Source organism: Phocoena sinus, chromosome 19 (assembly GCF_008692025.1).
Source record: "Phocoena sinus isolate mPhoSin1 chromosome 19, mPhoSin1.pri, whole genome shotgun sequence".
NCBI classification, from domain to species: Eukaryota; Metazoa; Chordata; class Mammalia; order Artiodactyla; family Phocoenidae; genus Phocoena; species Phocoena sinus.
In genome coordinates, this window is record NC_045781.1 from 14,539,065 (window position 1) to 14,553,049 (window position 13,985).

General features: G+C 41.5%; 1 protein-coding gene across 4 annotated transcripts in view; it reads left to right on the forward strand.

Annotated features, from left to right (window-relative positions):
• The window catches only part of ZNF793 (zinc finger protein 793), a 28,820-nt gene extending 18,835 nt beyond the window's left edge, over window positions 1–9,985 (forward strand). For all 4 annotated transcript variants that reach the window (XM_032614609.1, XM_032614610.1, XM_032614608.1 and 1 more), the window contains exons 5-7: window positions 3,088–3,217; window positions 3,738–3,833; window positions 7,028–9,985. In XM_032614609.1, coding sequence (XP_032470500.1) covers window positions 3,088–3,217; window positions 3,738–3,833; window positions 7,028–8,010 — 1,209 coding nt within the window. In that variant the 3' untranslated portion in view covers window positions 8,011–9,985. The remainder of the gene's footprint in view (window positions 1–3,087; window positions 3,218–3,737; window positions 3,834–7,027) is intronic.
• Window positions 9,986–13,985: the final 4,000 nt, after the last annotated feature.

Consider the following 13,985-nt stretch of genomic DNA (forward strand, 5'->3'; position numbering starts at 1 on the left):
TATCTTAGGTACTAAAGAAAAAACTGTTTACTCACAGGAGTAGAAGAAGTTTTTTCCCCACACCAAACAATTCTCCAATTCTATGCAGACCCTACAAGTTAGGGGGTCAGTCTTACAAGACTGCCTCCCACTTCAGATGCCTATTTGATATCCCAGGTGGTCACCTGAACATCTGAGTAGCCAGCTATAAATTGGGGGTTCCCATGACCCCCTCTTCAGTTTTGATAATTTGCTATAACTCACAGAACTCATGGAAACACTTTACTTACTATTACAGGTTTATTATAAAGGATATTATAGAGGATACAAATGAATAACCAGATAAAGAGATACGTAGGGTAAGGTAGAGAAGGGTCCTGAACACAGGAGCTTCTGTCCCCATGGAGTTTGGGGTGCACACCCTCCTGGCTGTGTTCACAAACCTGGAAGCTCTCCAGGGTTTTTATGGAGATTCCATTATTTAGGCATAATTGATTAAATTATTGGCCTTTGGTGATTAGCTCAATCTCAAATCCCTCTCCCCTCCCCAGAGATTGGGCGGTGTATGGCTACAGGTTCCAACCATCTAATACCTGGGTGGTTCCTCTGTCAACCAGCCCCCATCCTCAAAGAGTTGTATCATTAGTATAAACCCTGAGATGATTGACACGGGCTTGTTACTACTAATAAAAGACACTCCTATTATTACTTCTGTCGCTCTGGAAGTTACAAACATTTAAGAAGCTCTGCGCCAGGAATCAGGCAAGAAGATCAAATATATATATATATTTATTTATTTATTTATTATTTTTGGCTGAGTTGGGTCTTCATTGCTGCGCATGGGCTTTTCTCTAGTTGCGGCCAGCGGGGGCTACTCTTCGTTGCGGTGCACAGGCTTCTCTTTGTGGTGGCTTCTCTTGCAGAGCACGGGCTCTAGAGCACGGGGGCTTCAGTAGTTGCGCCACGTAGGCTCAGTAGTTGTGGCTCACGGGCTCTAGAGCACAGGCGCAGTAGTTGTGGTGCATAGGCTTAGTTGCTCCGCGACATGTGGGATCTTCCCGGACCAGGGCTCAGACCTGTGTCCCCTGCATTGTTGGCAGGTGGATTCTTAACTACTGCGCCACCAGGGAAGCCCTGTATTTCTTAATATATCACAATATCACAGATGCCTTCTTAGGTTAGTACCTGTGGGTCTTTCAGCAGCTATCTGGTTCCGGGGCACTGGGCTCTTTGGAGAATTTGTTCTCTGTGCCCTAAACCAGAGGACTGACTGCCCGGACAGTGTAATCTGAAGCTTGCCAGGCTTTGGAGCCTCCTTTCCAAACTTCCTCCTCTGGGTCTCCAGCTGGACTCTTCTGCCATTGGCCTCTTGTGTTTTAGTGTCCCTTGGGGCTCTGGCCTGAGTACCTGCTCATCCTGTCTCCTTGCTGAGAGAGACCACACTGTGTGACAACTTTAGCTACCACTTCTGTGCTGATGGCTCACACAGCTTTAGCTCCGTTCCTGTTCTTGTTCCTGACATGACCCATGTCCATCCTGCTGCCTGCCGAGTGTCTCCCCCTTTGTGTCCCCAACACACCACGTCCTCTTTGCTTTTGCAGTTTTTCTCAGCTGCGGTTGAGAATGGTAACCAGTGTCACCCAGTTGCCTTTGAGATACCACAGAGGTAAGGGTGTTACCCTTATACCTTCTTCACACCCCACAACCAGTTAAGGTACAGGTTCTGCTCTTCTTTACATTGGTTCTTCTCTATATCACTGTTTCCGTCTTACTTGTGAGCATCATCTTCCACCTAGGTTAGTACAGAGTCTTTCCTTTCTTCTCGCTCCAGGTCACCCACCACATTTCTCTTTCCATCCATTCACTTTCAAACTGTCTGTGAGTTCTGTATCTCTTGTAGGCAGTATTACTTTTTTTTGTTTTGCGGTACGCGGGCCTCTCACTGCTGTAGCCTCTCCCGTTGCGGAGCACAGGCTCCGGACGCGCAGGCTCAGCGGCCACGGCTCACGGGCCCAGCCGCTCCGCAGCATGTGGGATCTTCCCGGACCGGGGCACGAACCCGTGTCCCCTGCACCGGCAGGCAGACTCTCAACCACTGCGCCACCAGGGAAGCCAGGCAGTATTACTTTTTTATCCAGTCTAACAATCTCTGCCTTTTTGGAGTGTTTAATCATGTATTAAATAACCTTATAATTTAATATAGTTTAATGTAATTATTGGTAGGATTGGATCTATATCTTTTTAGCATTTAGTTTTCTATTTGTCCCATCTGCTTTTGCTTTGTTTCTTTTCTCTTGTGTGTGTGTTTTTGTGCGGATTAACTGAATAGTTTTTAGAATTTTATTTACTTCAATACATCTCTTTGCACTGAGTTTAGTGATTACTCTAGGGAACAATGTCCCTCCTTAACTTTTCACAGTCTGCTTAGAGTTACCATTGTACAGCTTGACACGGAATGTAAGAAGCTCACCACATGCCTTCTAGAGTGTGCTTTCTACACACCCCACTCCCTTGATAGATTTCTCATTGTCTTAAAGTCCATCATTTCATCACTCACAGGCCTCTGTACTCTCTCCTGTAACTGAGTGACTTGCCATCCTTAAAGTCACTGTTTGGCCCCCGTGCCTTTGTTCATGCTGCTCCCTCTGCAAGGAAGGCAGTTTTTCCATCTCTGCAGAGAAGATTCAGCTGCACATATCCCTTAGCTCTGAAGCCTAACTAGACCCTGATAATTTTAGTGGACCATTCACTTCTCTGCATGCCATAGCCCAGATGTCCTGCTGTCACAGCTCTTACCCTTTCACCCTGAGGGCCTTACATATTGCTCTCCCTGCCAGGCTGTGAGCTCCTTGAGGTCAGGTGCCACCCATGACTGTGTCCCCAGCAACCAGGACTGGGTCAGACACAGTCTTCAGTCAATATGTGTTGACCCAAATGTAAATGACAGTGGCTTCCAATCCCATCATATATAGTCCAAAGCCAGGAATATAAAAGGCATCCTAGATAAATGATCGTAATAAGCTCTGACCTATGAACATTATAAAAAGTCAGAACCATCCACCTCTGCCTACACTTTCCCCACATGACTCAATGTCATTTCATCTTCAGCAGAGACCTGTGTCATTCAAGGATGTGGTCGTGGGCTTCACTCAAGAGGAGTGGCATAGGCTGAATCCTGCTCAGAGGGCCCTATACCGGGATGTGATGCTGGAGACCTACAGCAACCTCGTCTCAGTGGGTAAGAACAGCTCTGCCACACAATCTAGATTATGCTTGAATGACCACCTTTCCTTTTTCAGTTGCTAAAAGTAACTGAAGTACCTAGAACCTCTGAAGTACCAAATACTTTCTATGTCTCAGACACTGTTTTAGCCACTTTTAAAATATTAGCTCATGTAATCCTCATAAGAGCCTTATATGGTAGGTACTGTTAGTACCACTATTTTACACATTTGGGAACTGAGGCAGAGAAGGTGAAGTAACTTGCCCAGTGTCACCCATGCAGTACATAGCACAGCCAGAGCGGGATTTGAACCCCAGCAGTCTGGCTGCACAGTGTATTTTCCTAACCCTTATACTGTGTGCTTCAGTGAGCTTGGCTTGAGTTTCAGTGGTCCTGGATTACTGCTTCCTTTTGAGTTCTGGACAAAGTGTGTGTACAGTCTCCTCCCAAGTACAGTGTCTGCTGTGTAGCCTTTAATGCTGCCTGAGAAGACCAAGTAGCTCAGTCCAAGGCCTGGATCATTTCCCTGGAACAGGTTATGAAGGCACCAAACCATATGTGATCCTCAGGCTGGAGCAGGAAGAAGCACCATGGATTTGTGAGGCATCATGCTCGGGCTGCCACTGTCGGGGTAAGTATGACAAATCCAGCAAAAGACATACTAAGGGAGGCTGGCACCTTTGGGATTTTGTTCAGGGTCCAGCTTTTAAAAGGCTTAGAGCTTTGAAAGCCGCTGGAGACATTTCTCTGAGAGCTTCAGCCTTCTTGGTAACCCTTCAGCCTCCATGCATCCCACCTCCCTGTGTGCTTGCTCCATTTCCTTTTCTCCAGAATCCTTGGCCTCTCTCTTGAGGTTATCAGTACACTTTCTCTTTCACATTCAGGCATTCTTACAAATAAGCTTCTGTGATTCTCTTGTTCTTGCCGATTCCTTCCTATTCTCTATTCTAACAGTTTTTGGGTAAAATGCCCCAGACCTGCCTGCCATACTCAGAGTCTCACTTCCTATCCTTTCCTTAAGCCCTTAAGTTATCCCTGAGTCGCTTAATTTCCTAAGTCACAGACGAGGAAGCAGTGAATTCCAGGAAGTGAACAGGGACAGTTGGGCAGTGAAGGAGACGCCTGAGTTTGGACTTCTATTTAATTTTCAGAATAACTGCCCCTCTCCCATCAGCTGTATAAAATATCTCAACGATAATCCCTGGTATCCTGAGTGTTGGTAACCTACTCTTTAGAATGCCTCTGGACTTCTGCTTCTCCAATAGAGTCATGAGTTTAGCAAGAAGAGTCAGTGCCATCTGTTTCTGGATCTCTTTATGCCATTTGTACTTAGTGTTATAATCACATGATTGAATTAAATATTATATAAACCCCCAAAACATTCAAGTCATTTCATGCTTCTCCCCAAAATAATGTCTTTGAGATTACCACCATCCAGCTTTCACTGGTTGTAGTAGTAGCAGCAATATCATTAGAATTTCTGGCCAACACTCAGTGTGTGCTCACTTTGTGCCAGGTCTGTTCTCAGTCCTTTACATATATCAACTCATTCAACCCTTACAATACCTGTGAGGTGTTTATTACCAGCCTTTATTCCCCCATTTACAAATGAGCAAACAATCACAGAAAGGTTAAGAAACTTGTCTAAGAACATATAACAAAGTAAGGGACCAAATGGGGATTTGAACCCAGGTGGTCAGGCTCTAGAACCAGTATTTTTTTTTGTAATTTTTTGGCCATGCCACGCAGCATGTGGGATCTTAGTTCCCCGACCAGGGATCGAACCCGCTCCCCCTGCAGTGGAAGTGCAGAGTCTTAACCCTGGACTGCCAGGGAAGTCCCTAGAACCAGTATTCTTAACCATCACACTCTGGTGCCCTCTGAGGTGAATTTTGCTTCATGAAACTGCTCGTCAACCTTCCTGAAACCATTGTAACCTGGCTATCAACGGCTTTTCTTTTCCCTCTTTCAAGAATTTTATATAATAACTGCCAAAAAATAGTATCCAGTCAGCCCTCCTTTCTAAGTTCTCTGTATCCTCTATTTCCCCGGCTGCAGCCCAGCCTTTTCCTTCCAAGGGACTACTGCATTTTCTGTTTTCCAAACTTGATTCTCTTCTCAATGGTGTAACTCCCTAAAGAAGTCATCCGTTCTGAGACCATATGATGCTCACAACCGGCCTCTTTGACATTTTGCCACCTTTTGTCCGCCTTGTACCACCTAGGCTCCCCTACCCCCCATTTTACCAGTCTGGATCATCTCCACAGTTATGTCCACTTATCCCTGTTTTTTTGTCGAGCAAGAACTGAAGTCATCCTCTTTTTTACTTGCTACCTCCCCTCCACCCCACATGCACACAAGTGCATGCATATATATACCTCACCTTCTCATTCCAGAGTTTTGCTACCATGAGCTCATTTTGAAGCTTCTGTCTCTGTCACCCTAATTGTTCTACGCTTATGTGCTAGTTTTGTCGGTTTTCCTTTGAGAAATTACTTTAAATCTTCCTGTCTACTTTTCATTTCCCACTGACATCTCCTAAAATTGGACCCAAATTACCTCATGCCTGAATGTCTTTAAGTTAGGGGTTCTTAATCATTTTTGTGCCATGGAACTGTTAACCATTCTGGTAAAGCCTAATAGACCCCTTTTTTACATATTGAAAAAAAAAAAACCCTTAAGATTACATGAGATACAAATTACTAAAATACAGTAATTACTAAAATAAAGCTAGAAAATGCAATATCAAAACATTAATGATGTTAATGATATTAATGATAATAGTAGATATACTTCCTTATTTATATATTAAATTATGAGATCTCCCATCAGGTCAAATAATTGTCATGATCTCAAAGTAGAGATGATTGTAAACATATTTTGAGAAATCTGTGACAACTATAGTGTGACATGAAAATACCTTATTCACAAACTAGGACAGTTACAGGAGCTAATACTACTGTGTTTTGTTGTTCACATTCATAATCAAAGGAAATGCTCAGTTGTAGTTAGGACAGATTTCTATATACCAAGTTAAGAGTTCCTGCTTTAAATTCTAGTTAGCTTCGTTGATTCCTTCTTTTATCTAGTTCATCTTAGAGCCCTTGCCATTTATATTATTACTAACTAGCTCAACATAAACTCTCTGACTGCTGTAACAGTGCTTGTCAAACTCTTAATATGATAACAAAGCATCTGGGCAACTTGTTAAAATACAGATTCTGATTCTGTAGGTTTGGGGGTGGGGCCCAAGATTCTGCATATCTGCCTACATATCAGTTCCCAGATGAGGCTGATGCTGACCATTGAGAACCACGCATTGGGTAACAAGGTGCTTTATGACATTTAAACCCCTTTCCTCTGTAACAGGGATCAGCAAACTTTGGCCTATAGGTCAGCCACCTAATTTTGTGCATAAAGTTTTATTGGAACACAGCTGCACCCTCCTTACATTTACATACTGGCTGTGTTCTCACCATACAATGGGAGAGTTAAGTAACTGTGACCGAGACCATATATCCCACAAAGCCTAAACTAGTCGCTGGTCCTTTAAGAACATGTTTGCCAACCACTGCTCTATAATATCTTCTCATCTTCAAAATTATTTCTCTCTATCATCTATGACATGTTTCATTACATTTGTGCCAGTTTCTGAATCTTCTATACTCGTATAATACTTTTCCCTGCATTGGTGCCTTTAGTTCTGATTCATGCTCTCTATTCATATACTGTGCACCCTTTAAATTTTTAGGGCATTTCTCAAATAGTTTTATTCCAGGTCATAATAACAGATTCATAAGGAAAGGTTTGCTGTACCTTCTCCAGAAAACATTTGGCAAGGTAACGTCCAGAAGAAAAGACGGCAAGACATGCTTTTGAGGCAAGGTACATTCATCAGCAAGAAAACGTTGCCCAAGGAAAGAAGCCATGAATATAATAAGTTTGGGAAAATATCACATCTGAGCACTGATCTTTTTCCTTCAATTCAAAACCCTAATAACTGGGACTCTTGTGGAAAGAGTGTGAACCATAATTTAGACTTGAATGGTTTTAAGAGAAACTATTCAAAAAAGCAAGATGAGTGCTATGGATATGGGAAATTATTACAACATACAAAGCATGATAGAAGACCTAATGGAGAAAAATTCTGGGAATGCAGTCACTGTGAGAAAGCTTTCAGCCATAACCCAGCACTTATGTATAAACCAGCAGTAACCAATTCTCTTGTGTACAAACGGAAGAGGGTTCCACCTACAGAGAAACCCCATGTTTGTACTGAGTGTGGGAAAGCCTTCTGCTACAAGTCTGAATTCATTAGGCATCAAAGAAGTCACACTGGGGAGAAGCCATATGGATGCACTGACTGTGGAAAAGCCTTTTCACATAAGTCAACCCTCATTAAACACCAGAGAATACACACTGGGATAAGACCCTTTGAGTGTTTTTTTTGTGGAAAAGCCTTCACCCAGAAGTCACACCGCAGAGAACATCAGAGGACACATACAGGAGAGAGACCCTTTGTGTGCAATGAATGTGGGAAGTCATTTGGTGAGAAGTCATACCTCAATGTACATCAAAAAATACACACAGGAGAAAGACCCTATCGTTGCAGAGAATGTGGAAAATCCTTCAGTCAAAAGTCATGCCTCAATAAACATTGGAGAACTCATACTGGAGAAAAACCCTATGGATGCAACGAATGTGGCAAAGCTTTCTACCAGAAGCCAAACCTCAGCAGACATCAGAAAGTTCATGCTAGGAAGAATGCTTATAGGAATGAAAACCTAAAAATTGTAGAAAAACCTTGAGCAAGAGATCCTATTTCATTATATGTGGAGGAATTCATCCTTAGGAGAAATCTCATTGATCTAATGACCAAGTGTTTTATCATAAGGCAAGTCATGCTCCAATTGTGACAGAAAATTTTATACTAAAGATTATAGAAAATATTTTATAAAACATAAACTTGTTCATTCTGGCTTATGAAAGTTTAAATAACAGAATACAAAATATATGTGAAGAAAATTAGAGGTATATTATGGTATGTCCCACAGTGAGCCACATAATAAGCACTATTTATATTTTAGAATTATAAATGTGAATTTAATAAATTATGAATATCAAGCACATATGTAGAATGCCATTCACCAAACTTTTTTACTCTAAATATCACCATTGTCTTTTGGTGTCTAACAATGCAAAAAACAATAATAGTAATAATAATAATATGGCCAACTATTTTTTTAAAAAGCTTTAACATATTAAACCAGCACATTTTCTCCACCTTTTCTAGCACAACTGGCTTTTTAATCAGGAAGAAAGTAAAATTGAACCAACAGCACAAGCCATACAAAAAAAAAAATTGGAGGCGGACTTAAGATTTAAAATTTTAAAATAACAATAAAATTCTTGAAAGAAAATGAAAGGAGACTACATGTACAATCTAGGAATTGGGGGAGATTAACTTTACCAACCCAGGACACTCAAAAGCTGTTAAAAAATAAATATTTGACTACATAAAAAGTGCAATCTTTTGCATGGCAAAAGATGCCATCAACAGTCAATAAACAACGACTTGGGGGAAAATATTTGCAGAGCCAGTCAGAGAAAGAGTGGTCTTCGTACTGACAGGAAAAAAATAACCCAATAGCAAAACATGGCAAAGAATGAATAGACAGTTGAAAGAAGAGCAAATCCAGGTGGCTGATGGGCTTATCAAAAAAATGGTTAGCCTCAGTAGTTGTTGGAGAATGCAGATTAAAGTTATAATGAGATAACAGTATGCAATCAAGCTGACGAAAAACAGCAGGAATGCTTTTTGCTGTCAGGACAAAAGGTGTTCTTAAGACACTGCTGGTAGAAACATAAATTGTTACAGCTCTTTTGAAAAGCAATCTGACATCTATTATAACTTAAAATACTTATGCCACTTTGTGCAATCTTCTCTTAGAAGTAAAACCCCAATACATAAGGGACATGTATATTTATTGTGAATTGTTCCTAGTGGCAAAAAACACTAGAATCAAAATAAATGCCCATCAGCAGGGAAATTGGAAGAGGGAAGGAACTATAGTATATCCATTCCATAGGATGTTTATATAGCCATTAAGGTGGACAAGTTAAAACTATGCTAGTGGACCTGAATGGAATTCCACAATGTTTCCTTGAGAGAAAAAAGCAAGGTAGAAGTGTGTAAAATGACTCTGTTTTTGTAAATCAGTTACAAAATGCTTCTAGGTGCTTATGAGTGATAAACATGTATCATATATGTTTGTGTAAGATTTTATATGCATGGAGAAAAATATAGAAGAGTATACATTGGGTTCGGGGAAGGTGGGTGATGCAGGTGGATAATGGGGTAGTCAAGAGAAGGAAAATGAAAGCCCCAAAGAAAAATTATGTAAATAACTGAACCAAGTATGATATGTCAAATATGTGATTAAGAAATTTGAGGGGGAAGCTAGAACTCTACTAATTTGTGGAGATATTTGTGGTATATTGTTAAGTGAAAAGAGAACATTTCAGAATAATGTATATGAATCTATTTTTTTAATTAAAACACGTATATGTGTATTTATGCATGTGTGTGTTTATACGAACAAAGAGAACAGTGTGGAGGGACAGATATAAAACAAGATATTAACATTGGTTACCCTGGTGGGGAATGGAAATGTAAGTAGTTTTTAAATTTATATATCTTTGTATTGTTTTACTTGTTAACAAACATATATTACTTTTGTAATTTGAAAAACAAAATAAAGGGGGGAAGAGTGTTTTGAAATACATGGCCTTGCAAATGTTTTTATTTTCTGACAAGATGGCACTCTGGCCTGGTCTATTGCCTCTCCCCTAGCTCAGTCCTTGGAATATCACCAGAGTAAAAGAAAATGTGTAGATCTAAAGAGCAAAAGGCAATACTTTGAGAACCCCTCAAGTAAAGATTTTTTTGATTTTATTTTGAAATAATTTTTGACTTATAAAAAAGTTGCAAAACAGTTCCCAAATATTCTTCACACAGCTTCCCCTAATGTTAACATCTAATATAACCATAATACAATTATCAAAACCAGGAAATTAACATTGATATAATACTGGTAATTAAACTATAGCCCTTCCCACTGATGTCTTCATCTAGCCCAAGATCCAGTCCAGATCCCACGTTGCATTTACCTGTTATTTCTCCTTAGTCTCCTCCAGACTATGATAGCTCCCCAGTCTTTTCTTGTCTTTCATCACTTAGACACTTTTGAACAATACTGGCCAGTTATTTTGTAGAATTGGGGTTTGATTAACTGGGTTATGCATTAATATTACAGAAGTGATGCATCTTCAGTGCATCATATCAGAGGGTACATGATGGTGATAAATCTTATTGGTGATGCCAACCTTGATCATTTGGTCAAGGTGCTCAATGTCAGATTTCCCCGCTCTAAATCTGCCATTTCTGCCTTTGTAGTTAATAAATATCTTGGGCAAGACACTTTGCAGAGAATTTTTTTTAAAAACATATTGGCCCCAGAGATTCTGTTTGACTAGCTCTGGCAGAGGGTTCAAGCATCCTCAGTAACTCTGATGGTCAGACAAGGGTGGAGCTGTGGTATGGATCACACACCTAATCGTTAGCCCTGAAACAAAGCATCCTCCTCACAGAACAGATAGTAATGAGAAAAAAGTATGACATCTGTTAACACTGGTCTCTAGCTTTGGTAACCTAAGTGTGTTAGTTACCTAGTGCTACCTAACAAATTATCACAAATTTAGTAGCTTAAGCCTACCCACATTTGTTATCTCACAGTTTCTGTCAGTCCAGACACAGCTTAGCTGGGTCCTCTGGTTCAAGTCTCACAAGGCTACAGTCATGGTGTTGCCAAGAACAGTGGTTTCATCTGATCCTCAGCAAGAGAAGGAGCTGCTTCCAAGATCACATGGTTGTTGGCAGAATTCAATTCCTTGTGAATTGCTGGACTGAGGGCCTCCATTTCATGCTGGCTGTGGGCCAGAGGCTACCCTCAGTACCTTGTCACATGGGCATCTCCAAAGTCCAGCTCACAACACAGCAGCTTGCTTCCAATAAGGAGTCTGCTACCAATACAGAAGTTACACTCTTATGTAATAATATCATGCAAGTGACATCCTGTCACGTTTGCTGTATTCTGTTGGTTAGATGCAAGTCACAGTTCCCAGCCACATTCAAGGGGAAGAAATTACACACGGGGGATTCCTCTTTCCAGACTTCCAGGAGGTAGAAGTCATTGCAGGCCATCTTAGAACCTACCCACCTCACCAGGGAAATAGATTTGAAAAGTAGGAAGGAGTCAGGAAGGCTAGTGCTGGAGCAGAGATCTGAGTGAGCCACAGATTCTGGATGTGCTTGTTGGGAGTTCTTGAACTCTAAATAGAAGTGCATCCTTTACCCACAAGTGCATTCTAAGTGCTTACCGTGAACCAGGCACTGTTCTTGGCATTGGGGATACATCAGACAGAAAGGGAAACTGATAATTGTCAATGAGCAAAAAGTAAATAGGGAAAGGGTATATAAAATAGTAGGAGCGTTGGGACTTCCCTGGTGGTCCAGTGGTTAAGATTCCGCACTTCCACTGCAGGGGGCGCAGGTTTGATCCCTGGTCAGGGAACTAAGATCCCACATGCCATGTGGCGCAGCCAGAAAACCCAAAAACTAATTAACTAAATAAATTAATTAAATAGTAGGAGTGTTACAGAGCCCAAGCTCACTCTGCTCACTGCAGGACAGGCCAGTAAATCAGGAGGTGAATTGTTCTGGCAAGGAATAACGACTTTAATTGGAAAGCTAGCAGACCAAGAAGATGGCAGACTAGAGTCTCAAAAAACCATCTTCCCTCAGTCCAAATTCGGTCTCCTTTTATACAGAGGAGGGGGAGGGGGAGAGGCCCACTGCGGTGCTGACTAATGGCTGAGCAGGACTGCTATAGGTCGTGCCTGCGCCTCCCCTATTACAGGAGGGGAGTGAAATTTTAGATGCAGTAGCCGAGAAAGGCCTCCAAAGGGACCTCTGCATAAAGACCTGAAAGAAATGAGGGACCTAATAATGCACGTGTCCAAAAAAAAAAAAACTATTCCGGGCAGAGGGAACAGCAAATGCAAAGACCCTAAAATAGGCAGTGTGCCTGGAATGTTGGAGACTAGCAAGGAAGGTGTACTCTCTATTGCCGAAAAACAAACTGCCCCCAAAATTTACTGACTTAAACCAACAATAAACACTGTCTCACATAGTGACTATGGGTCAGGTTGGAAGCGCCGTTAGAGCTGCACTCCCCCTTACTGCGGCTTCTTTCCCCTTGCCCTGCCCTTTCCCAAACCTTTGTCCACCCAGGGCCTCTTTCCCAACCCCATCAAGCCAGAGCCCAAGTGCCTTTTGCACTTATTGGAAGGTACCCCCTTGCCATGGCCTCTTCTGTGTAGGGACCCAGAAGCAGAATGTAAGATGCCTGGCACCTCCTCCAAAATGGTGGCGCCTGGGATGCCCTACCTTAACGCTAATAAAAACTGGTTGCAGGGCGCTGCCATCTTTCTTATGAGCGACAACAGGTTGATTAAGAGGAGACGCTGGCTGTTGTATTGATGCAGAAGTGGCAGCGCCAGAGCTGGAGTCCCTGAAGAAAGGATGGGAGCAGGTCGGTATCAGTCGCCTATCCTCCCTACAAGCAAAAACTGGGCCAGAAAAAGATTGGGGAATTGCCAGAAATATCCTTGATGATGGTTGCCCCCAGGGAGCCAATGGGCGCAGCTACCTGCTTCACCACCATAGACCCACCTGCAAAGACTGTACACAAATGTCTATAGCAGCTTTATTTGTTATAGCCCCAAACAGGAAATAATCCACTGTCCATCAATAGATGAATGAATAAACAAAGTATGGTATACAATGGAATGCTACTCAGCAATAAAAAGGAATAACTATTCATACAACAATATGGATGTCTCAAACTAATTATGCTGAGTGAAAGAAGCCAGATTTTTTTTTTTTCCTCCGCAGGGCGCAGCTTGCAGGATCTTAGTTCCCTGACCAGGGATCGAACCTTTGCCCCCGGCAGTGGAAGTGCTGAGTCTTAACCACTGGACAGCCAGGGAAGTCCCAAAAAGCGTACATTCTGTATGATTCCGTTTATATGAAACTCTATATAGAAAGCAGATCAGTGGTTGTTTAGGGGATGGAGTTTTGCCCGGTGTGGGAGGGAGAGTTACAAAGTAGCACAAGTAACCTTTTGGGGTGATGGGTATGATCGAATATTGGTTGTGATGGTTTTACGTGTGTATGTATATGTTGAAACTTATTACGCTGTACACTTTAAATATGTGCAGCTTATTGTATGTCAATAACATCTCAATAAGTAACAGGGTAAGAAATAAATCCTTAAAACAATTATTTTACAATGAAATAAACAATTGTTATTTTAATATTTTATTTTAATTTTTAATATCTATATATTTGAATATTTGAAAGTATTCATGCATTTTACATACCTTAATTTGTGTAAAAAACCTGATCTTCAAAAAAAGTCCTATCACACATGTGAAACATGTGCAAATCGTCCCCCTGAATTTATTTAAAAACCATGTCTGCTTTCAAACTTTAAGTATTACCTATTACTGGCATATTTTAATGGTCTGAGAGGCTTTTTCATCAGGAGCCATCCTGATGTGGGACTTCAGATGCACTGTTTTTTCAGATATGTCAGGTAGGTGGGAAGGAGAGAGTTGGGGGAGGACCAGTTACATAATTTGTGGACCTAGGGCAAAATGA